At 42.8% G+C, this 25,597-nt stretch overlaps 2 protein-coding genes across 7 annotated transcripts in view; one reads left to right on the forward strand and one right to left on the reverse strand.

Annotated features, from left to right (window-relative positions):
- The first annotated feature begins 103 nt into the window (after window positions 1–103).
- Window positions 104–10,999, forward strand: atf7ip2 (activating transcription factor 7 interacting protein 2). 6 transcript variants are annotated; one of them, XM_047800638.1, is made up of 13 exons: window positions 153–284; window positions 729–804; window positions 3,303–3,373; window positions 3,647–3,778; window positions 4,838–4,924; window positions 5,630–5,679; window positions 8,194–8,234; window positions 8,371–8,432; window positions 8,539–8,581; window positions 8,920–8,972; window positions 9,101–9,131; window positions 9,241–9,305; window positions 9,731–10,999. In XM_047800638.1, exons 4-13 carry the CDS (start codon window positions 3,701–3,703, stop codon window positions 10,133–10,135), a joined length of 915 nt encoding a protein of 304 aa, XP_047656594.1. In that variant the 5' UTR covers window positions 153–284; window positions 729–804; window positions 3,303–3,373; window positions 3,647–3,700; the 3' UTR covers window positions 10,136–10,999. The 6 variants fall into 6 exon arrangements, with proteins under 6 accessions (XP_027012665.1, XP_027012661.1, XP_027012662.1 ...); XM_047800636.1 differs by lacking the exon at window positions 153–284 and adding an exon at window positions 499–528; XM_027156864.2 differs by lacking the exon at window positions 729–804 and having other exon boundaries at window positions 104–214.
- A 1,594-nt stretch (window positions 11,000–12,593) lies between these two features.
- Window positions 12,594–25,597, reverse strand: part of emp2 (epithelial membrane protein 2) — a 14,980-nt gene continuing 1,976 nt past the window's right edge. Inside the window, exons 2-5 of the mRNA XM_027156867.2 lie at window positions 15,422–15,531; window positions 15,111–15,210; window positions 14,150–14,290; window positions 12,594–13,293 (exon numbers count right to left, since the gene is read on the reverse strand). Of these exons, the coding sequence (XP_027012668.1) occupies window positions 13,124–13,293; window positions 14,150–14,290; window positions 15,111–15,210; window positions 15,422–15,499 (489 nt within the window). The 5' untranslated portion in view covers window positions 15,500–15,531 and the 3' untranslated portion in view covers window positions 12,594–13,123. The remainder of the gene's footprint in view (window positions 13,294–14,149; window positions 14,291–15,110; window positions 15,211–15,421; window positions 15,532–25,597) is intronic.

A 25,597-nucleotide genomic window follows, 5' to 3' on the forward strand; every position in this document is an offset into this window, starting at 1 on the left:
AAACCAGACGTACGTTTTGTGTGATTGTAATTGATCGTTTATATAAATGATGGATCTTAATTCATTCTAGTTGTGCTATGTTGTGCTAAACTGAATGGAAAAGAGCGGCAGTTTACATCAGCCAATCAGAGCAGGAGCTCATCCTAAACCCGCCCATTTCCAACAACCTCACAGAGAAGCCACGCCCCTTGTGCTTGGTTGAGGTAAACCTGAGGTAAAAGACAACGTGAAACTGCCACCGAGGCAAACTGGACATTTATTTGTGGTGTTTTAGAAAATGACAAGTGAGTAAAATATTATTTACTTACAAACAGAAAGCGGAAACGACACTGAGACGGTTGAATGGGAGCTATCAGCAGGAGCTAATGCTAGCTAGCTAGCTATACAGTAACCCTGTATTTTATGGTATTTATCCGTTTATTAAAGACGACACGATAGAATAAACACGTCCTCCCAATTAAAGCGGTTTGCTCAACATTACAAAAAACAATCTATTAAATGTAGACGGTTAGGATGCATGAACTTCCGGTGAGCGCGAGCTATTTACAACAGTTAGCTAACGGTAGCTAATTAGCTAGCTAGCTAGCTTTAAACTAGTCTCGCTAGTTTATTAAAATTCTCACCTTCAAATTGTATACAAATCATTTCTAGAGTGTATTAATTAATAAGCTATTCTATTTTAATATATTCTTATAGTTAAACGAGGTGAAAATGTGTGTTTTTAACAGGTCGCACAAAAACAACACAAAGGAGTTGCTCATAAACGGCTTGTAATATCCGAATCCGAATCAGCTTTATTGCCAGGTCTGTTTACACATGCGAGGAATTTGTTTTAGTGACATAATCTCCACAGTGTAACAGGATGTCATATACATGCATACAATATGTATGTGTGTATGTACAGAGTGCAAGTATGAAATGCGCTATTGAGGTATACATGGTGCAAATATTAGGAGTTGTGTGTTCCATGGTGTTAATTGTTCATCAGATGGATTGCTTGAGGGAAGAAACTGTTCCTATGTCTGGTCGTTCTGGAGCTCAGGGCTCTGTAGCGCCGACCAGATGGTAACAGTTCAAAGAGTGAGTGTGCTGGATGTGAGGGGTCCAGAGTGATTGTGCTGGATGTGAGGGGTCCAGAGTGAGTGTGTGTGCTGGATGTGAGGGGTCCAGAGTGAGTGTGTGTGCTGGATGTGAGGGGTCCAGAGTGATTGTGCTGGATGTGAGGGGTCCAGAGTGATTGTGCTGGATGTGAGGGGTCCAGAGTGAGTGTGTGTGCTGGATGTGAGGGGTCCAGAGTGAGTGTGTGTGCTGGATGTGAGGGGTCCAGAGTGATTGTGCTGGATGTGAGGGGTCCAGAGGGAGTGTGCTGGATGTGAGGGGTCCAGAGTGAGTGAGTGTGCTGGATGTGAGGGGTCCAGAGTGAGTGTGTGTGCTGGATGTGGGGGGTCCAGAGTGAGTGTGTGTGCTGGATGTGAGGGGTCCAGAGTGAGTGTGTGTGCTGGATGTGAGGGGTCCAGAGTGAGTGTGTGTGCTGGATGTGAGGGGTCCAGAGTGAGTGTGTGTGCTGGATGTGAGGGGTCCAGAGTGAGTGTGCTGGATGTGAGGGGTCCAGAGTGAGTGTGTGTGCTGGATGTGAGGGGTCCAGAGTGAGTGTGCTGGATGTGAGGGGTCCAGAGTGATTTTCTTTGCTCTTTTGCTCACTCTGGAGGAGTACAGGTCTTGGAGAGTGGGGAGAGTTGTGCCAATGATTCGCTCAGCAGTCCGGACCACCCTCTGTAGTCTCCTGAGATCGAATTTGGTGGCTGAGCTGAACCAAACAGTTACTGAGGTGCAGAGGATGGATTCGATCATGGCAGTGTAAAACTGTTTCAGCAAATCCTGTGGCAGGTTGAACTTCTTCAGCTGACGAAGGAAGTACAACCTCTGCTGAGCCTTTTTCACAATGGAGTCAATGTGAATGTCCCACTTCAGGTCCTGGGAGATTGTGGTTCCCAGGAATCTGAATGACTCCACTGCTGTGACGATGCTGTCCATGATGGTTAGTGGGGGAAGAGCAGGGGGGTTTCTCCTGAAGTCCACTATCAACTCCACTGTCTTGAGTGTATTCAGCTCCAGGTTGTTAAGGCTGCACCAGACAGACAGCCGCTCAACCTCCAGTCTGTAAGCAGACCAGTCACCGTCCTGGATGAGGCCGGTGTGGTGTCGTCTGCAAACTTCAGGAGCTTGACAGATGGGTCATTAGAGGTGCAGTCATTTGTGTACAGGGAGAAGAGTAGTGGCACTAGCTTCTGCCGGTCTGTCAGAAAGCTGGTGATCCACTGACAGACAGAGGAGGGCACGGAGAGCTGGGTTAATTTGGGCTCTAGTAGTGATGGGATGATGGTGTTAAAGGCAGAGCTGAAGTCCACAAACAGGATCCTCACATAAGTCCCTGGTCTGTCTAGATGCTGCAGAACATAATGCAGTCCCATGTTGACTGCATCATTCACAGACCTGTTTGCTCTGTAGGCAAACTGCAGGGGGTCCAGTAAGGGTCCCGTGATGTCCTTCAGATAAGCCAGAACCAGTCTTTCAAATGATTTCATGACCACAGATGTTAGAGCCACAGGTCTGTAGTCATTAAGTCCGGTGATTTTGGGTTTCTTTGGGACGGGGATGATGGTGGAGCTTTTGAAGCATGAGGGTACTTCACACAGCTTCAGTGATGTGTTAAATATCCGCGTGAAGATGGGGGCCAGCTGATCAGCACAGGCTTTCAGACAGGCTGGTGAAACACTGTCTGGGCCTGGAGCCTTTCTTCTCTTGGTCTTCCTGAAGACCTGACACACATCATCTTCACTGAACTGGATATCAGTGAGGTGACGTTATAGACGTTACTTAACGCTGACACATTACATGTGCCATAATAAGTGTTAATTAAAGTGTTCTGTCACAGTTTGGGTTGTGTTTTAAAATCACTCGCTGTGTGTAGTGTCTAATATGTAGTGCACTTGTACACACAGTACTGAGCTTTTTGGGTTCACGACCCGCAGTGGTGATTAATCACTAGGAAACAAACCTGGAATTATATTAAATAAAAGATGTGATTATTATTATTATTATTATTAGTAGTAGTAGTAGTAGTAGTAGTAGTAGTAGTAGTAGTAGTTTAAAGCTGTTTAAATTTCAGCTTATTTATTTTTTCCCCAAACGTGGTCTAAAATGAATAAATGTTTTCAAAAGAATTATTTAATAATAATAATAAATAATTATATATAATAATATATTCTTTATCTGCTTTTTTCTGCACTTATTTTTTTCAGGTACGGAAGAGAGACGACGCGATGTCGGATGTGAAAAATCGTGTTCCGCGGGAACTCTTTCTACGGCTCAGGTGTGAAGATCAGTCACAGTAAACAGGGTTTAACGCTTAATCTAAGAAGGAGAGAGGTTTTTAATATTACTGACGAGACGCTACTGAGCTACACATGGAGTAAGCGAATGCGTGCTGAAGCGAAGAGAGGGAGAAATAAATTTAATTGGATAAAATAGTTTGAATATTAGTGTATTATATAATACATATATTGATGTGTGTGTGTGTGTGTGTGTGTGTGTGTGTGTGTGTGTGTGTGTGTGTGTGTGTGTGTGTGTGTGTGTGTGATGGCAGGTCCAGGAGCTGATCTCCACAGAGGTGCAGTCTGCCCTGGAGCAGTCAGACAAAATGATGAAAGCCCTGATGGAGAGAATGCAGGAGGTAGAGAGCGAACCCAGATACAATGCCAGACTTCAGAATCTCGAGGTGAGTACACGACTGTAAGCGTTGTGGTAAATAAAAAGATCATCTATGTATTATGTATTCCTTCAGACTCCCAACACCACATTCAACAGACTAACCCAGTTAAGCAGGTTAAAAGTAAAGTAAAAACATTGTACAGACTGGATGAGTTAATAAGTAAAGAGATTAGTAATGAATGACTTATTCCAAGCATTTATTAACATGCTTCAGCGAAGCCTGACCCCCCTCAGGTCCCAGAACACAGATTCTCAAGGGGTTAGCATTAATGAGCTCAGTCCAGCTGCCATTAACCTCAACTTTAACTTCAGCAGAGCTACAGTTGATGCCGCAGTTCAAACTAATGCTGTTACTTTACAGGCCGCCCGAAGCTTGCTACACAGGCACATTTAGGTGTAACCTCCCTCTTGTTGTGTAAAGCCATATACTTTTAGTTTATTATAAACAGATCTCTCGGGGGGGGTACGGTTGCTTAGTGGTTAGCACGTTTGCCTCACACCTCCATGGTTGGGGGTTCGATTCCCGCCTCCGCCTTGTGTGTGTGGAGTTTGCATGTTCTCCCTGTGCCTCGGGGGTTTCCTCCGGGTACTCCGGTTTCCTCCCCCAGACCAAAGACATGCATGGTAGGTTGATTGGCATCTCTGGAAAATTGTCCATAGTGAGTGTGTATGTGAGTGAATGAGAGTGTGTGTGCCCTGTGATGGGTTGGCACTCCGTCCAGGGTGTATCCTGCCTCGATACCCGATGACGCCTGAGATAGGCACAGGCTCCCCGTGACTCGAGAAGTTCGGGTAAGCGGTAGAAAATGAATGAATGAATGAATGAACAGATCTGGTGTCTGAATCTACTCATGATGTCTTCTTGTCTTCTTACACAAACTTATACAAGCTCAAAATACTAGCACAGCATCACCTGTGAGCTCAAAAATCACTCTGGACTTAATCTTACAGACAAGCAAACGCTTACCCAGTGTCAGGAAATTTCATCCAGTGTCAGGAAATTTCTCCCAATCCACCTTTAAAATATTTATACGTTTGTTTATTTCTTTCTTTTTCCTCTTTCCAGGCACACATTAGGAAAGTGAAGCGAAGAGGCGACGCCGTGTTTGCAGACTTACGGAAACGCCGAAGCTTGGATACAGCCCAGGATCAGGTACAGGTGACATCGTACATCACACTGTTCACAAGCATTTAGCTGACATATGATGCATGTTGAGTGTATAATTATGACTGTAAGACACACACACCACACACACACACACACACACACACACCACACAGACACGAGTCATATGTACACAGAGATGAGTCATGAGGTCAGGAGAGATATTCTTTACAGCAGCAGTGACTGAGAGGAGAGAGAAATAAAATAATTGACACATTTATTTATTTATTATGATATTTACATGCTCAGTTGTCACATATTCCAGGAAAAGTTTTTTACTTTAACCACAAACTATAAAGTTTTTTAGTTTAGTCTGTGGTTATGTGGGCGGGGCTTCGGAATTTGTTGATTATATTGACACCCCACAATTTTGTCGCTGAATCTACATGATGATTTATGTCACTCATATTAATGATTTTATTTAATGGTTAAATTGTGAATTTTGTTTAAAAAAAATTTTTTTGTGCGTATTTTTTTTTTTTTTTTTTAATATTTATTTTTGTGTTTGTGGTTTATATTTATATATATATATTTTTTCTTCTTCAAGTATTTAAAATGTATTTGTGTATATATTTTGTTTATATATGAATTAATGTTTGGTGTCTTTGTCTGAGTCCAAAAACTTATTTTGTGTGTGTGTGTGTGTGTGTGTGTGTGTGTGTGTGTGTGTGTGTGCGCGCCATGGGATCCCAGAATTTCACCCCAACACCCGAGATCAACAAACAGGAAAAAAACAGGACCAGGTACATTATTATTATTATTATTATTATTATTATTATTATTATTATTATTATAGTTGTAAATTAGTAAATAACATAATTAAAATAGTTATTACTATTTGGTTAATTGTCTTTATTTTGTAATATTTTGTTAACTACGTACTGAACATGAGCATGTGGGTGGAGCTACAGAAGTGCAGCGTTCTGATTGGTTGAAAAGGGGGGATTTTTTTTTAAGCTTTCTGTAAAACCTGACTATTAGACTTTCTGGTCTGTAACCGAGGCTCTACAGTTCAAACCACCAACGTGTTCATCACTCATCACAGTTAGCTTGTCGCTAACAGATATATCCTCTTCTCTTTCTTTGCCCAGTAAAGCACGACTGGTATCGATTTCTCTGTTTACAAACAGATCTTGGCATCAGGATTTTATGTATTTTCAGATACTTGTGAAATCACACACACAAAAGCTATAAAAATAAGTCTAGAGCACGTCGCTGTCTCGTCTCCGGTGTCTAATAATAGCGTGTGTTTGCCAGAGCCCTTTCCTGAAATGTGCAAAATGCAGCGTTTTGTTTGGTTACATCACCGTTATCACACTCGCCGTGCCTGCTGCTGCGCCGTCGCCTCTACACACACACACACACACGGCCAGGTCTACCAGTACACCTTCAGACATTAAGTAAAGAGCTGAAAAGACCTTCGTCATCTTACATTTTTATTTTTGAGATTTTGAGTCTGTTCATTTTAAATCTATTTATTCATTCGTTTATTATTCATTTAATATTCATTGATTCTTTTGTTTATATTTATTTAAGTTTATTCGTAATCTACTATGTTTCTTGAGGCTGTGTGTGTGTGCGCGTGTGTGTGTCTGTGTGTGATTTAAAGGCTATTTGTGTTCAGTTCTATTCATCATTAATAACCATGAATGTTTAATTTTTTTATTCTTCAAGGTAATTTCTAATCTCGTCTTATTTATTTATTTATTAAGCTTTTCTAGATCCTTTTTTCTTGGTGCGATGAGAGGTTTTTTGTGTTTGTTTGTTTGAGTATATTATACAAAGGCCATTCTTTGTCCTTTTTAATAATTTAAACGCTCGCTGACACAAAATCCAGCTCAGAAAGTCTCCATAAAGAATAAAGTCCTCGTCATTAGGTCGGTTTCTCCGTCCGTTCTAATAACGAATCAACGAATAAATTCTGTTTAATGACATCTAAACGCTTGATGATTTCTGGCTGTTCAGATGATTAACTGTGATATCGATGAGATCAGATCAGATTCCCTGACGCTAATTATCTGCTTTATGGACTCAAGTGTTTTAAATGGAATTGAAACAGTTTTGTGTTTATTAGAAACAGTTATTATGGATAATGATGAATTAAACACTGAAGAAAACATGTGCGTTGTTACGGCCTGCAGTCTAATACATCAAGTAGCTTTTCTTCCCCTCTCTCTCTCTCTCTCTCTCTCTCTCTCTCTCTCTCTCTCTCTTTTTCTCTTTCTATCTGTCTGTCTTTCTCTCTGTCACACTCTCCCTGTCTGTCTGTCTTTCTCACTGTCACACACTGTCTGTCTCTCTCTCTCTCTCTCTCTCTGTCTTTTTCTCTGTCTGTCTCTCTCTCTGTGTGTCTGTCTCTCTCTCTGTCTCTTTCTGTCTGTCTTTCTCTCTGTCACACACTCTGTCTGTCTGTCTCTCTCTCTGTCACACTCTCTCTGTCTGTCTCTCTCTCTCTCTCTGTCTGTCTGTTTGTCTCTCTCAATCTCTCTCTGTCTCTCTCAATTTCTCTTAGTTTCACACTCACTCACTCAGTTTTGCTTGCTCACTCACTCATCTTTTATCTCTCTCACTATCTCTCCCAGTCTCACTCTCTCTATCACTCTATCTCGCTCGCTCAGCCCCCCTCTCACTATCTCTCTCTCTCACTCACTCTATCTCTCTCACTCTCGCTCACTCTCTCTCTAAGCGCCTATGTTTTTGGAAGCAGGAAGATGTAGAGCTCTCCAGCGCTGCACGCTACGTTAGTAAGATTCATGTGAAGCCTTATAGTCTAAAACACTTTGCTAATTCAGTGAAAAACAAATTCATCTTGTGCTCTCTGATGAATGGAGTGCGCCATTTTCTTCTCCGGAGGGTGAACAGTGCCACCTAGAGGCCTCCGGAGGCCGTTTCATCAGTCGCAGTGTGTAATGGTGCCGAGTCCTGCATTCTGATTGGTCAGATTCAGTTCCTATTGAATCAGTAGTGCAGTTTTATTCCTCTTTATCCTGGGAGTTTTATGTGTTTATTGTTCGTTTTAAAAATGCAGCTCGTACGATTTATTTCCTCGGCTTTGATATCGACTCTTTATCCGTTAAATCCGAACACAGTGAACGAATTTTTCCCTTTTATGTCCGACATCAGGATACTTTCAGTACTTTCAGAAAATCTTTATTGTTGTTAAAGTTCAGAATCCTGATGAGTGTTTAAACGAGTGTGTGTTTGATAAAGATGGTTTATTAAACTTTTTGTTGTTGTTGTTTTTCTTTTCTCCTCAGTTCTGCTAATGGACGGATTTCAGGCTCGTTCAGATCAGGAGGTGTGTTGATGTCCGAGGTAGATATTTTTTTCATTGAACCACTAATAAATTCTCACTCTCTCTCTGTATCTCGCGCTCTCGCTCTCTCTCTCTCTCTCTCTCTCTCTCTCTCTCTCTCTCTCTCTCGTCACCGTAGACGTCGTCAGTGATGGAGGAGGCACTACGAGAAAACCTAAAGAAGGCTTCTGGCAGAGTTTGGTAGCTTTTAGTCTTCTTTTCCTCTTTCACTCCATCTGTGGACTCGAGCGTGACGGAAAAACTCTTCACCTCCGTATGACCCGTTTTTCTTTTCTTTCTATTCCAGCGCATGAAGAATCAGATTGTGGATTTGACCGATGAAGAAGAAGGTGAGTTCTTTTGTTTTCAAACACCAAACGACTGAAAAACGTCACATTAACCCTGAGGATCACATTAACCCTGATTATAGCCTGTAAAAAAAAAAAAAAAGAACACAATTAATGAATAGCTTCATTAAAAAAAAGGCTTTCGTTACATTTAATTAATTTAATTTAATTCATTGTGTTATTTTGACCATGTTGACTTTTTTTATATTTACCGTGTAGTTTCTGTTTATTATTGTTCTTTTGCTGTGCTGACCTAATTGTGTGTGTGTGTGTGTGTGTGTGTGTGTGTGTGTGTGTGTGTGTGTGTGTGTGTGTGTGTGTGTGTGTGTTTTCGGAGGCAGTGTGCAGACAAAATGGGACCAAGTTCGTTGATCCTCCTCAAACGTCGTCACAGGTGATGCTCATCGTATCTGCTGCCTAAAACCGTGATGTTTATCCTTCATTTGTTAATCTTCATCTCTCTCTCCCTCTCTCTCTCTCTCTCTCCCTCTCTCTCCCTCTCTCTCACACACACACATACAGGACAACATTGACATCAAACCATCTCCACTGGGTATGATGAGAATTAAAATGTTCTGAACTTATTCTGTTTATTAAATCGAACCTATTTTAAAGCAGTCGTATGTTACTCTGTGAACCGAGCTCTCGTCTGTCTCGAACAGAAGTTCCCGAGGATCCCGGGACTGGCCTGATGAAGAAAAACACCCCTGAGGTGCAGGAAGCAGAGGTACGACATGGTCTCACTGCACCACCCTGTTGTCGTGTCAGGGTTTACTTCAGATTTTACGACTCCGACGAGCTCAGAGCGCCGACGCGTTCGCTAACGGAATAAAAAAACTTAAAGCAAATGTAATAATTAGATCAATTTATAACGGAATATAATTATTGTTTTTAAGAAAACATCGATTGTACGTGTGTGGAATTAAAGACGTTTCATTTTTACATTTTAAATTTTTAACCCAATATATATGAAAACAAGAGACACAAGTTGGATTAAACACACACGCGTTTAAAAAAGTTACTTTTTTTTTTTTTTTTTTATTAACGCCGAAGTATAAAGTTTATGGTATGTGTTTTGATCCCACACACTGTTAAAAACATTAATTGTAAGTCATAAACACTGAGCGACCCTAACGTCGTATACTTTACCAGGCCGTCCTGCTGTCCAGACTTCCGCCTTTCCCTGACACGCCGTTCCCCGACCAGCTTCCTGTCGCGGCAGCCAGCAAATCCATGCCTCAGAAGCCCGTGGTGAAAGTGGCAGCCATCAAAAACCCACAGGGAATTGCGCTGCTGTGGAACGTAGAGGAGGAAGACCCGGACGCCGCCGCCATGGACTGCTACTACATCTACGTGACGCAGCAGCGCAGTGACGGAACTTTCTCCAAGTGGAAAACTATGGGCGTGATCAAAGCCATGCCTCTGCCAATGGCCTGCAGGGTGGCGGCCGAACGCTCCAGAAACAAAACGCTGTGTTTCCTCATCATCGGCAAGGACGTGTACGGCCGCTACGGACCCTACAGCGACGTCCACATCGTGTGGGCCGGGGAAATGTGAACTCCACCTCTTATTTTATTTTTTATTTTATTTTTGCTCTCTTACTTTTTTTTTCCCCTAATTTTAAGTATCCGGTTCAGTAAAGCATCGGAGCCGAGCTGCTCATCTTCGGAAAGGCTTTTAAAGATTCTGACTGAAATGCGTGTTCTCTCTCTTTTTTTTTTTTTTTTTGGTAAATTGTTTGATGTCGATACAATAAAATGTGTTCTGCTGATGAAATTCTGTACTTCCTCGGTGAAACCTGCTTAATACAAGACCACAGAAGAGCATCGCAGCTCAACGAAGGAGCTCTTACTGTACAGCTAGAAAGTAGGCAGGCAGGCAGGTGAGGCGTAGTGTGGAATATTTATATGAGAAAGTGCTGTGTAGCTGAGGTTTAAACACAGGTTCAGTGATATAACTTTATATAAGTTTAATCAAACGTCACGTCGTATTAAACAAAACTGTTTGACCGAATTTTCTAAAAGGTTTAACATTTTATCATTTTAAGATTTCTTTCAAACACATTCGCTGCTATCAATCAAAATGGTTGTAATAAATACATTTAATGGTATTCACCCTGAAAAGGATACAGTAATGAGTGTTATTATTATTATTATTATTATTATTATTATTGATTCACCAAATCTGTTGCAATACCACTATATAAACGGTAGGGGCAGTGTTGTAGTTACAGATGTTCTCATTCTGGCTATTTTGTTGTTGTTGTTTTTTTGCTGTTATTTTTAAGCCAGAGCACATCCCCCCCCCCTCACTCTCTCTCTCTCTCTCTCTCTCCATTCAATGTAGATTTTACAGAAAATTGTCGGAAGCCTATGAAAAACTTGTGTATGACGATTTCTTAATAAACTTTTAATTTTTCCAGCATTGGCTTTGTGATTTTTTATACCATGATAGTTTTATTTATTTAATTATTTGTTTGTTTGGTCGAACTGTGAACCTTTCAAATTAAAAGTCACTTGTACACGTACAGTACTACGACATCCGGTTTCCTTTTCTACGTTAAACTTGTTGTAGATCGTGTAACTAATGCAGCTCGTTCTTACGCAGAGACAAACGTGACCCAGTATAATTTCTGAAAAATCACTACAAATTTTGCAGGTTGTCATGGAAACTGGCTTGGCTGACCTCTGACCAGTGCTCACACCTGCCCTCTAGTGGAGAGAGCTGAGAATACTTCAGATGTACACAAGGTACGCAGGAGAGTGTGAGGAATGCTGCTGATGTATGAAGGGTAATTACCACGAATGAGAACTTTTTTGTTTTTTTATAGCATTTTTACAGCATTTTGTATAACTTTTTAGTTATAAGGTGACGCAAAGTAATAATGAGGGAAGACTCCAAGAAATAATTTAAAGTAAAATACATTTAATTGAATTTCAAAAATGCAGAAAACGAGCCCAAGTTAGAAAAAGAGTCACTGGAAATACAGGCAACCGGATAGATCTTAACACAAACAACAAGCAAAATGGATTAAAAAAAAAAAATAAAAGAAGAAGAAGAAAGAAAGCTGCCATTATGATTTCACTCCTTTAAAAAAAAGCCTTCAGTAAAACGGGTTCAAGCTCGATGAAATAATACTTCAGTACAAAAAAAAACATAAATAAATGTCTAAATTATTTGAAACATTTCTGTGAAACACGAGATTTAAAAAAAACAAAAACAAATCTTATCTCCCAACCCCAAATCTTTCCCTATGAGCTTATTACACTGCCTATGAAATATAATTCGTGCTACTTTTAGTATCGACGGTAAGCTAAATACAGGTAAAATTAAACATGCAGTATAATAACTACAACTTCAGTTTAAACAAGAAAAACACCAAGATAAGAAAAGTTTCACACAATAGGTGTCACGTACACCTCTGGCCTCGCTTTGTTCGGCTTCAAGTATCATGTGGGGATCGACAAATTGGCAGCATGATTGTAATCGGTCGAGTATTTATTGAGCCAAATTCACAAAAAAAAAAAAAAAAAAAACTAAATAGTGGTTAATTCTAACTAGGGTTGCAAAATTCCGGGAATTTTCACGGCTGGAAACTTTCCATGGGAATTAACGGGAATATATAGAAATAAACTGGGAATATTTAAAAAAATGCAGGGTTGCCTATAACAAGGAACTTAAATGTAGTTAAAAAAAAATCTTGCAGGATAATTTTGTTTAAAACAACAAGATTGAATGCAATTTAAGTTTAAATTTAAATTTATACCCTGCGTTCCTCAGTCACTTGCACATAGCACACTGCTTACTGGAAGGCCATTGAGGCCAAACCCCCTGCATGTACCTACTTGCGTCCTTCCATAACATGCACAGTAACACTTTATTTTAGGGTCATTTAACTAGTTGATATTAGCATGAATATTAATAGAATATTGGCTATTTATTAATGCTTATTAAGCACATATTAATGCCTTATTCTGTATTACCTTATTCTACATTCTTAATCGTACCCAATACCTAAACTTAACAACTACCTTACTAACTCTTAATAAGCAATAAATTAGTAGTGTTATGACCAAACAAAATGTTTATTTATGTTTGTATATGATAAATTTCCCTATATTTCCAAATAATTCCCATAAATTCTTGTAAATTTCCACAAATTCCCATAAATTTCCAGTAAAGTTTCCAATTTGGAATATTTCCAAAATTCCCCAGATTAAGTTCCCGTGGAAAGTTTCCGGAAATTTACCGGAAACTTTCCGCCCCTTTGCAACCCTAACTCTAACTCTAATCCTTTAAACATGAATCTATTCAAATTTCCAAAAAAATAAACCCCAATTTAAAAAAGGGCTAAAACTCCGTGGTGCTGAAGGAAAACACATCAGTTTCCGGTATTTTATTCTTTACATTGTTTTTTTTTCCCCCCGTTTTTATGTTTTGACGATGATTTGGATCTCCATATTTTAAAATAGAACATATTTACACGATAAATTCTGTCGTCGAAGGTCACAGCCGTGTGAGGTGGACTGTTGTACTACTGTTGGACTACTTGCGCTTGCGCAGGACTAAATACATGAGGCCGCTGATTAACGTCATGGGGAAGGCCACCCAGGCCAGCACGAAGGAGTAGCCGTAGTCCCCCTCTTGTACGGTCTTCGCCTGGAAAGTCGTCCTCCCGGCCGTGTAAAGGGACCCGGCGATCATCACACACAGCGCTGCACACAAGGGAACAAACATGTACATTTACCCCACAGTGCTGTTGGATTCTGATTGGTCAAAAGGCTTGGAGATGTTTCCCCTGAAAGCCAATCACATGCACTCGTTCTAACAGAGTCTACTTCTGTAAGACCTTCTGTAAGCTGTAACATTTAGGACAAATGTTAGTGGTTTGTGGTTCTGTGGTAAGAAACGACGTCAAGCTGTGAATTTTATGTCTTTTTTTCCTTCAGGAGAGCGAATAAATGAGAGTCTGGTGATGGAACCATTGTTTATAGCTGCTTTAATATATATATATGATGTATAATAAAAAAATTTTTTAAAAAAGTGACGTGACATACGGCTAAGTTCGGTGACCCATACTCAGAATTCGTTCTCTGCATTTGACCCATCCAAAGTGCGCACACACAGCAGTGAACACACACACACACTGTGAACACACACACACACTGTGAACACACACACACTGTGAACACACACACACTGTGAACACACACACACTGTGAACACACACCCGGAGCAGTGGGCAGCCATTTATGCTGCGGCGCCCGGGAAGCAGTTGGGGGGGTTCGGTGCCTTGCTCAAGGGCACCTCAGTCGTGGCCGGCCCGAGACTCGAACCCACAACCTTTGGGTTACGAATCAGACTCTCTAACCATTAGGCCACGACTGCCCCAATATAATATATGTTTGGTGGAGGTTCCACAGCAGGACACAGAAATGTAAATGAATACGGTCATGGGAGATCAGCGTGGTCTATAAAACACTCCGAGACGTAGGTGGTGTTACAGGAAGATGATCAACTCATCACTTTACACCATCACTCAGCATTAAAGACAACCTCCGTGTTACTCACAAGAAAAGAGCTGAATAACGGCCGTGAAGACGAATCTCTCGCCCTGCTTCAAACGGAAAAGCTGAAGGATGAAGACAAAGAAGTCCACGCAGCACAGGATTGTTGCTAGAATCATGGCAGCCTGCACCGCCTGAAGATATCCTGGAGAGGAGAGGAGAAAAAAGGAGAGAAGAAAAGAGGAAAAAAGAGGAGGGGAGAAAAGAGGTGAGGAGAAAAGAGGAGAGGGGAGAAGAAAAGAGGAAAAAAGAGGAAAAAAGGGAGAAAAGAGGACAAAAGAGGAGAGGAGAGGAGAAAAGAGGAAAGGAGATGAGAAAATAGGAGAGGAGAAAAAAGGAGAGGAGAGAAGAAAAGAGGAAAAGAGAGGAGAGGAGAAAAGAGTAGAGGAAAAAAGAGGAGGAAAAGAGAGAAGAGGAGAAAAGAGGAGAGTAGGAAAAAGGAGAGGAGAGAAGAAAAGAGGAAAAAAGAGGAGAGGAGAGAAGAGGAGAGGAGAAAAGAGGACAAAAGAGGAGAGGAGAGGAGAAAAGAGGAGAGGGAAAAAGAGGAGGGGAGAAAAGAGGAGAGGAAAAAAGAGGAGAGGAAAAAAGAGGATGGGAGAAAAGAGGAGAGGAAAAATGAGGAGAGGAAAAAAGAGGAGAGGACAAAAGAGTATAGGAGAAAAGAGGAAAAAAGAGGAGAGGAAAAAAGAGGAGAGGAGAAAAGAGGACAAAAGAGGAGAGGAGAGGAGAAAAGAGGAAAAGAGAAAATAGGAAAAAAGAGGAGGGGAGAAAAGAGGAGAGGAGAGGAGAAAAGAGGAAAAGAGAAAATAGGAAAAAAGAGGAGGGGAAAAAAGAGGAGAGGAGAGGAGAAAAGAGGAGAGGAGAAAAGAGGAGAGTGTCAGGTTCAGGATGTCCTACACAAACACATGGAGTTTGACTGTAATGAGGTCTATAATCACGCAGTTGTGTCTGAGAGCCGAACTCACCTGCATCAGTGGACGCACTGCTCGGGATGTCTGTACAAGTGCCGTTGCAGATGTACCAAAGATCGGTGTAGAAGTCACCGCTTGTTGTAAACCACCAAGCCTGTAGACAGAATCATCACACATTAATGATGTGAATTCTAGCTTTTTTTTGTACAAATAAACAAGAAGAAATGCTTCATTCCTGCAAAAAACCTCCACATTCTCTAATCTAGCATCCAGTGTTCCAGCCTTCACTGTCCTGGAGACGGTCTGATATTAAACAGTGGACAGGAACCAAACTGCAGGAGAGAAGAAAGGACTGAGATACTCACATTCTGGATCGTTGCTATGAAAAGCAGTATCGCCGAGATAATGTGAAAGAAGATGATGAAAGCCAAAATCACCAACATGGCTGACGCTGGAGCAGGACGACGAGTCTAACCTGAGGGAAACAAGAACATCGGCATGACGACGAGATCCTAAACCCGGCCGTAAGCATCATGCACGGACACGTTCGTTCCCGATACGCATTCTAGCACCTTTCCTTCCCCTTGGTAAACATCTCGACCTGCGTGATGGATCAGACGCTTGTGCCTCGTGGACCTCGCCTAGTTCCTTCAGACTGTAAATGAAAAGCACCTGGTCATGTAGCACTGAGTCAGGAAGCAGAAGGTCTGAACGTTCACCGTGAAGACGACAGAATCATCACGAAGCAAACAGTATGAACCATTAGACTGACTGCATTGACACCGGTGCTTCTTGTCAGTTGATGGAAAGTTCTGCTGTAATTGTTATTATTTAAACTCGACTCGGGTCCAAATAGAAACACTGGTGGTTCAGTTCATTCACACCAGCTTAGATCTTCTGTTGTTGTTAATCGTCATCTGATTCCAAAACCGTGGGTGTGAGGGATGCACTTATTTCCAGGGATTTCAGAACTTTCATTCATTCATTCATTCATTCATTCATTCATTCATTCATTCAGGGAGCCTGTGTCTATCTCAGGCGTCATCGGGCATCGAGGCAGGATACACCCTGGACGGAGTGCCAACCCATCACAGGGCACACACACACACTCTCATTCACTCACACACTCACACACTATGGACAATTTTCCAGAGATGCCAATCAACCTACCATGCATGTCTTTGGACCGGGGGAGGAAACCGGAGTACCCGGAGGAAACCCCCGAGGCACGGGGAGAACATGCAAACTCCACACACACAAGGCGGAGACGGGAATCGAACCCCCGACCCTGGAGGTGTTTCAGGCGAACGTGCTAACCACTAAGCCTCCGTGCCCCCCCCGATTTCAGAACAGCGTAACAGATATTGCGTCATCGGGTAGGCGTGGCCTTTTTGATCATCTAACCCTAAACCTTAACCCCAACTGTAGTTTTCGTTGTTTATTAGTTTTCGAAAAATAGCTGTAAAATAATAAAGTATAATAGATATCAAATATAAAATCTACCTGTATGACTGTTTTGTCCTTCATTATCCATCGTTATGTTTTTTTTTTTTGTTTTTTGTTTTTTTGAAAGAGGGCGTTTTTCCAAGACCTCCAGGAACACGCCCACTTTACGTCGTGGTAACGAAACCCCTGGGAATTTAGTGAATGCCCTTTTGAAGCCTATACAGTCCTTATTTTCTATACCAAAAATAAAACGTCTGGGAATTTTAAGTTTCTTAAATCAGTCCATCGTTTGATTGACAGCTTTGTTTCTTCTCTAAGTAAAAGTCCTGAGAAGCTTGCACATGTTTCTGGTCATTCCGTGACTTTTCCTCTATTATCTCTCTGCCTGCGCTGGATTTTTCCTATAAAATAAAAGTTGTTTTTGTGTTTAAAAAAAAAAAAAAAAAAAAAAAAGCACCCGTCAAACGAGTAGAGTGAAAAATAGAACTGTAGAGTTTTGAGTTTCACCTCCTCATTCATTCACACCTGCTGCAGCTCGTTAATTAGCTGACGAATCAGGTGCGTCGGAGCCGAAGCGAACACCGAGGCCTGCAGCGATCTCACACGCCGTCCCTCCTCTCCCCTCCCCTCCCCTCCCCTATGAGTCATGCCTCATACACACCTTCTGACCTTCTAATTGTCCACATATGGAACTGAGCAAACTTGTCGCTTCTCTAGGGCCAAAAAACAAACAAACAGGTAAACAGAAGATTTCAGCTCCCAGATGTTCTAATTATCAGCTTCATCTCACAGAGCGCAATACAGAAAGCTCACTGAGATCTCATTACATGTGACGGACAAAACAAGATGAATGATTGAGCATTTTGGCTAAAACATGAACGTTCTGAGCAAAAGTTGTGCCTCGGAATATCTGGAGAATTCCCCGAGCTTCATGCTGCGCAGCCCGAGAGCACACTGTTCTGCCATAAAGTGGATGAGGTCATGCAGTGGCAGCGTTCGCTCTGAGCTCACGTCTGAGCCGACATTCGGAGGAGGATTTGGCTACCAGTGCTGTAAAGCTTCGAAACCCGACCTTCAGCAGGGCCTCACAGGGCTTCCTCTGACTAAACACACAAACTTCTCTGACCCTGAAAGTTCACATCCGGCAAATTAGAACGTTTCAAAAAGCAGTCCAGGAGCCAAGATGGGTTTGGGGTCTGACATTTTCTGTTCTAGGGTTTTCAGCAGGAGAAACTCTAGGTCCAATTTTACATCTTATCCAAAGTGACTTTTTTAAGATTTTTAATTCAATTCATACAACTGAGGGTTAAGGGCCTTACTCAGGGTCCCAGTAGTGGCAGTTTGGTGAACCTGGGATTTAAACCCATGACCCTCTGATCAGTAGTCCAACACCTTAACCACTAGGCTACAACATCCTACATATAAAGCTCATTTATAGTTAAAAATCATCTATAAATCCGGGGTTGGGGGTTCGATTCCCACCTCCGCCTTGTGTGTGTGGAGTTTGCATGTTCTCCCCGTGCCTTGGGGGTTTCCTCCTGGTACTCCGGTTTCCTCCCCCGGTCCAAAGACATGCATGGTAGGTTGATTGGCATCTCTGGAAAATTGTCCGTAGTGTGTGAGTGTGTGTGAGTGAATGAGAGTGTGTGTGTGTGCCCTGTGATGGGTTGGCACTCTGTCCAGGGTGTATCCTGCCTCGATGCCCGATGATGCCTGAGATAGGCACAGGCTCCCCGTGACCCGGTAGAACCGGTAGAAGATGAATGAATGAATGAATGAATGAATGAATGAATGAATGAATATAAATCTTAAGACAGCGACGTCTCTTCAGTCAGCTTCGGCATTTCATTCGCTATTTTGAACCCAAAGCTCTCCGCTGGTAGGTGTGGCCTAAACGTTTCAGCTTTTAGCAGCATCACAATTCTACACAATACCTGAAGCGGTAGCTCTAAGATTTTATTACATAATTACTATAAAATTATGACTTTTTTTGTACTCCTACGTTTAAACATTATGATCATCAGCATTCTGAAGCTGCAGCTTCGCACCGGGTTTCGTTTCTCCTCCTCCGTATATAACCGGTTCGGGGGAAAGTTGGGAACCGCTGCACTCGCCTTCGTACGTGAGAAAGGATGAACCAAAAATATGCATGTGACTCAGAGAAAATAAAAATAGTGTCGATTAGACCTCCACCCAGCAGGAGCTCGAGAGCACGGATCAAATTCCTTTCCCTTCCCCTTCTTATATTTAGCGTTACAGACTTCCTTAATGTCTAAAATTCCTCAGTCAAAAACCACTAACATGATGAAAACCTCACAAGGATTTCTCCGATTTCTCTTCTAAAGATATTCCTGATATCTGAAACTTTAGCAGGGTCTCTAACGACGCACCGTCGTCGTCATGAACTAACTGTTCGTTAGAGTTTACAGCGGTAAGCAGCTCGGCTCCGACGGCGGCTCCGGAGGTTAGGATCGTCTCGATGAGCTTGTTCTCATGGGTTTTAATAAAAGTATAGAAAAAAAATGAATTTTTTCTCCGTTAACAAATATAAATGTTATATAATGTGATATAGATATAGACGTATAAGCGGAATGAGACACTTTACTGTATACCACGATGCTCTATGAAGATGATCACGTCACGTCACAGCCATCCAGAAGCCTGTTATTCCTTAAACTCTTAAAAAACGGAGACATTTACAACACACAGCTCAGCTGGATTGACTTTGGGTTTGTTTTGTTGGGTGTTTTTTTTTTTTTTTTTTCCCAGAACTTCCCACTCTCTCGTTCTCAAACCACTCGCACTTCGCCTCTGCTTCTTCTGCCACCCTTTTAAGAGTAATTTACTTCTCCGCAAGAGCCGTTTTATAGCCCGGCGGCTGCACAACTCGTCTTTCGCGTCTGGTGGTCGGTTTACAGAAATCCAGAAAGGTTTTTTTTTTGTTTGTGGCCTTAAAGCTGTTGCATTGGACAAGCAGACTGCTTACAAATACATTCTGGTTTCACTTTAAAGATAAAAGTCACAGAGCTTCTTTATATGTCTCCTGATATACTTCACACGTCATGCACGACATCTTCATGACCCGTGCTATGATATTACCGTCATAAGGCGACGCCCTACAGGACGGGAAGCCGGATTCCCTCCGGCTCTGGACGCTAATTATTAAGTAAAGCTTAATCACATGGTTCTGAAGCTCGGTGACGTTTTTCTGATCTAACACCAAATTCTGATGGAGGAATCGAAGAACATGGTCATTAGTGGGTTAGCTGAGTTTTAACCGAGAGGATGATGGGACCGAGCCATCGAGGGTGTCAGGATCTAGAACGCCGTCGTGCTCCAGGAGAGTGAGACTCGACACACCGAACTCCTCCTCCACCTCCGGCTGCCTACGTTTTTTTTAGGAAGATCATACAGTGAGAGGATGGAGGTTGGGTACGGACTTGTTCTGCACATGGTCTAAATTTACGCAGCTGCTGCCTTCTGGGGATTTACTACAGAGACGTAGGAGGGCCCGAGGGGAGGAGCCGGGTAAAGTGGAGGGAAAGAAATGCAAACAAAGGGGTGGAAAGAAATAACAGGGCAACTTAAATGCAAACGTGTCATCGTGTCGGCTCCGAACCGGAACGGATGTCAGATCAAAGAAGCAGAATTACTGTATACAACATGACACGAGATACATGAGGAAAAGTTAGCAGAAACCTTTATTTTATATATATATGATAATTAGATTGTAGGTAAATATACTGTATATATTCATGTCTTTTCCCTCCATGTGATCACATGCGGTTGTGAAAATCTACCTCAGGTTTTGTTTGGAATCGAATCGATACGAATCATTTTATCAGCGATCTGATCCACGCTTCAGTGCAGCGTCGACTGATACTAGCCTGAAGCTCTGGGCCGATATATCGATAGTTTCGATTTATTTCATCTATAAGTAGAAAGAGTACAAGGATAAAATGATGCGATTTTATTACCGAAGCAACTCCTGAGTGCAAATATACCGTATTGAAGACTAGAACCTGGACGTGACGGTGTTTCAGATCATTTTACTGACGAAATGAATCCAGGACCGCGAGCCGATGTGCTAACGACGGCTCGAATCGGCCATTCGCAGAAATAACAAGCTAAAACAGCTCAGGTTGTGATAATCGCCGTTCAGACGACACCTACGGAGGTAGAACAAGCGCACCAGTGTCGGTTTGTTCCGTACGTCGCCAAGATCCCCACAGGTGGCAACGAGATCGACTTACAGAAGGAAATTCCAGATATTAATGCTCACCGAGAAGCAAAACGACAGAACGACGGACGATCGTCTAGCAAAGACGACTGACGATAAACAAAGTGCTACTGTGGAGCTTTAAAGAGCACAAAGGTTCTGGTTCTGTTCTAGTCCCGAGAAGGTTCTGAGCTCCAGCCACTAAACAGCTGAGCTCTCGAGAACATTTATTCAACTCTACATTTCAGCTTGTACCGAACTTGAACTTGAAGAAAGAGGAACATTTTAATAGGAAAGAAACATCAGGAGGAATAAAAAAAAGAGGATGACTTGAGAATAGAAGGACCGAAATAGAAAGAAAAACACAAACGAGGGGGAAAATTGAGGAAGTTTAGATCAGGCCGTACGTCCGCCGGATTGGGCAGAACGGATTTTTGGAAAAGGAGAAGAAGAAAAAGGAAATAAGGCTGAACACGAAAGGCCTAGCTGCTTTGAATAAACAGACGCTGAAGGCGATTCAGATGGACGTTCACATGCGACGTAAAGGATGAAATTCCTCCGACAGGACGCTGAGTGCTGGGACGAAACACCAAAAGTTTATCTTGGAAAAATTCCTGGGATCAATCTCCATCTTTTCAGGATCACAGAATCTCTAGTTTCGTCTGTCTACAAAACAAATCTACGCAAATTATCAGCTGGGAGATGAATCCAGCTGCTAATCTGCCCCAGTCTCTCCTCGTCCTGCTCGGTGGAAAACGCTGACTCGGCTCTCTGCGTTTACATAAAACAAAAGCCACAGAAGTTTGCGCCTCGCTTCCAGGTTGGCCGAAGCACCCATGGAAGAAATGTCGGAGATCCCTGCGTGCCTCGGCTCGCCGAAGACGTCTGCGATGTTCTGTGGTGAAGGTGATAAAAAGTGTTCATGGGAATGTGATCGTCTCGGATCATCCGATGGTTACGTCAGGAACGAAACCACAAGAATTTGTTTTAATCCCAGGATTTAATCCATTTCTAGTTACTCCTAATTGTTCCTGTTCCCCTTCACTGACTCTGGAGACTCCTTCCACAGTGGAGCACCTGAGAGTTCTACATCTGGATCAAACCAAATGAGTCTGGGGTTTGTCTGAATGTTCGGTACTCGATAGCCAAACATCTCTCGAAGTCATGTAAACGACCGCATGACCTTTTAAAGCTCGGAGCTCAGACATGTCTAATAACCCAGACGTCGGAGAAAGAGTTTCCCTACTGAGGGAATCCGTGCGGTAAACGTTTTAGCGCTCAGCTCGACTGCAGCTGTGGTCTTGACGTTCAGCTCTTAGGTATTCAGCGTCAGCGGGTTTATTCCGCAGTTTCCAGCTCGGAGCTCAGGGAAGGAAGGAAAAACACGAGACGTGATTCATCTCACGAGTCGCCGTGAATACGAACGGTCCGAGTTCTTCTACAGGAAACGAGAACGGAGATGAAACGAGCAGCGCAGAAGAGAAAAGAAGGCCGTGAGGACCGACACGATAAAGATCAAAGCAAAATATATTCAAGTTTTAAGTCGTATATTTAGTCTGGCTTTAATAAAGCCTCGAACGTCGAAATGCACAGCGTCCGTGTCACGGCACTTACTTATGAAGTCGTCCGCGGTCCGTCGTGCGACTCAGAGGCAAAGGGTTAAATTACAGTTGTTGTAGTAAATCAGGACTTTCTGGAACCTTCTGTGCTCCAGAATACATGCTGTTGCTTGTGATCATGGCCTTACCTTCCTTGGGGGCTAAAGAAACTCAACGTAAGAGGACAATTACCTTCACCAATTACTTTTCTGTTTACCAAACTGAAGTTCTGTCCAAGAGCAGAGTTCAGGACAAAGAGCCTTTTCACAGGCTCTAAGCGACGCCTTCAGACGTTTATAAGCTTCACTTTTTATAGCCCGAATCCTCCGACACTGTTGATTAGTCCGTCTGTAAAGACCGAGACTCAGAGATCCCTTTAATCGTCTCTTTCTCGTCGTTCCTCTGGGTGTCGTATTGTGTGCAGCGATCAGAACTATTTCTGGAGAAAACACAAAAGCCAGAGTTGGCAGGCAGCCAGCGTTGAGGTTTTAATGCATGGAGACAAAGCGAATTCTGCTTTGGGGACTGTAACCTCTTTGTAACCTCAACCGCACCCACTGGAGACCTGGAACTAGTGCGCGATTAACACAAAGGAGAAATCTTCTTGAGAAACACGAGGACCGTAATGAAAATGCTCATTGTCCAAGAAACATGAGGAAGGAGGAAGAGGATAAGCTGCTGTTTAACCCTTAAGAACAAGGCCTTTAACCATCACCTGATCAGCTCTACCCCTGGAGTACAGTCTGATGGAGATGGATGGTAGTATAGAGAATGTCATCTCATGATACTTGAGGTTATGGAGCAGCGCTTCCACTGATCGAGGAAAAAAATCTGCCCAGTAAAAATTAACCTCCGCTCAGATAACCTCCAGTTCCAAAGCCAGAGACTGTCAGTGCTAATCCTAACCCTAGGTCAGTGTCAGTGCTAACCTTAACCCTAGGTCAGTGTCAGTGCTAACCCTAACCCTAGGTCAGTGCTAACCCTAACCCTAACCCTAGGTCAGTGTCAGTGCTAACCCTAACCCTAGGTCAGTGTCAGTGCCAACCCTAACCCTAGGTCAGTGTCAGTGCCAACCCTAACCCTAGGTCAGTGTCAGTGCTAACCCTAACCCTAGGTCAGTGCTAACCCTAACCCTAATCCTAGGTCAGTGTCAGTGCTAACCTTAACCCTAGGTCAGTGTCAGTGCTAACCCTAACCCTAGGTCAGTGTCAGTGCTAACCCTAACCCTAGGTCAGTGTCAGTGCTAACCCTAACCCTAGGTCAGTGCTAACCCTAACCCTAACCCTAGGTCAGTGTCAGTGCCAACCCTAACCCTAGGTCAGTGTCAGTGCTAACCCTAACCCTAGGTCAGTGTCAGTGCTAACCCTAACCCTAGGTCAGTGTCAGTGCTAACCCTAACCCTAGGTCAGTGTCAGTGCTAACCCACTAAAGTCCCACTAAATCAGAGCTAGATGGAAAATCCAGGTTGAAAATTGGGAAATGGGAATGTTTACAAATTGTGCTGGTTGGAAAGTTGGGTTAGCTTAAAAACATTGGCTGTCTGTAACTGGGTCTGGTTGGAAAACTGGACCGGTTTAAAATTAAGGCTTGTTGGGAAGTGTGGATCATTAAAACTGGTGAATTATCAGGCTGCTTTTGGGCAGTTTTGCAGCACAAACTTACAACATGTTCGGCTCAAAAAAAAAAAAAACAGCTCATAAACGTGGACCTGGAATTAAATGAACCGGAACTCGTTGATTTATTCAGCGAAACATTCCTCAGCCTCCTGTTTCTCAACAGTTCTGGTTGGAAAGCTGGGTTCAGAGTTTGGACCTGGTGCTTCTGACAGTCTCTGCTTAATTTTAAGTCGTTTCAGATTAAACCGTTTCCTAATCGAAGACATCTGAAGCTTCACATCGCTGTATTTCAGCCCTGTGCCTCCATTACAGAGTTAATAGTCAGCATTTAGTCTCTGGACAAAATTTGTTCCCTTTTTCCTTTTGCACAAGATCCACTTTAAGCCTTTCTGTGCAGCATTCCCGACTCTAGGGAACTTTAATTCACACACTTTTTGGATCCTCTCCAGAACCTTTAATGTTCAGAGAGAGAGAGAGAGAGAGAGAGAGAGAGAGAGAGAAGTCTGATCAGGAGCTTCCTGCTGCTTCTCGCGGTCCAGACTGCAGGATTTCATTCGTCTTTTCCATCTGCGGCGTATTACGCTAACGTGCGAGGAAGCGGGGCGTTTCAAATTTGAGAATTTTGCCTATAATATGTGGGATCAGAGGGAATAAACACACGGAGAAGCGATCTGAGTGATTTCTCTCTGTGCCACATGTTTGTTTAGTCTCTTCGTGAAAATAACAGATTGTGGCTCGACGTGCCAAGAGCCGGTGTTTAAAACGGCGCTTATTTCTGTCACGTAAGCACAAATATAATACGCCGAGTATTCAGAGTTCCCTCGTTTGTAAACAAAACAGCTCAGACGTACCAGATGCATCTAATTTTCTGCGTGTGTGTGTGTGTGTGTGTGTGTGTGTGTGTGTGTGTGTGTGTGTGTGTGAGAGAGAGTAAGAAAGCATGTCCCTCAATCCTGCTTAAGTGGACGTCTGTTTTTGCGTCTGTTAGTCTAACAGACCCCCACCCTCACGGGGGACGTTTCCGTTTTCTTCCCTCTCGTGTGTCTGAGCCAGAAACAGGGAACATCTTTGTAGCCAAAGGCTTCAGGAATTTTACTTCTAGTCATTTTATTTTTGTTGTAATACTTGTACTTGATGTATGATTCCACACCCAAGCAAATTAGTTATTCTCTTCGCAAATTAGTCACTCTCTTCGCACCCCCCGCACCCCCCAGCACTTTAAAAAGTGTTAACAGATGAAAATATTTTCATATCGAAATCCCATTTTGGCTCAGCTTCTCGGTTTCCCATACACAGGAAAAGAACCCGACGTCCTGCCTTCGAATCATAATTTGTTTTTCCTTTTTATCAGAAGAAGAATGTGGCAGAAGCAGACCGGATCGTCAGCCTCAGTTTTTCCACCGCACGCTTCCTTTTTCCTCGGAGCTGCTACAGTACACTAATGACACATTCTGCGACTGTGACGGTCGCTGTTGCAATGCGAATGCTTCCGCAGATCCGAGCGAGAGACTGATGGGTCATCGCATTTCCGTCTCTCCCGGGCGAAAAAGCGTTGACATGGAATTCAAAGGGCTGCAGGAGAAAAAAGTGTGTTTTCAGCAAATCCCCTCTTCCAGCATGACCGAGTCCTCGGAACGCCGGGAACGCTCAGGCCTCATCTTC

Source organism: Tachysurus fulvidraco, chromosome 15 (assembly GCF_022655615.1).
Source record: "Tachysurus fulvidraco isolate hzauxx_2018 chromosome 15, HZAU_PFXX_2.0, whole genome shotgun sequence".
Classification (NCBI taxonomy): domain Eukaryota; kingdom Metazoa; phylum Chordata; class Actinopteri; order Siluriformes; family Bagridae; genus Tachysurus; species Tachysurus fulvidraco.

Coding starts and splice junctions, on each gene's coding strand:
- atf7ip2 (XM_047800636.1), top strand. Junction 9,132..9,240: donor CATCAAACCATCTCCACTGG/GTATGATGAGAA, acceptor TGTCTCGAACAG/AAGTTCCCGAGGATCCCGGG. Junction 9,306..9,730: donor CTGAGGTGCAGGAAGCAGAG/GTACGACATGGT, acceptor ATACTTTACCAG/GCCGTCCTGCTGTCCAGACT.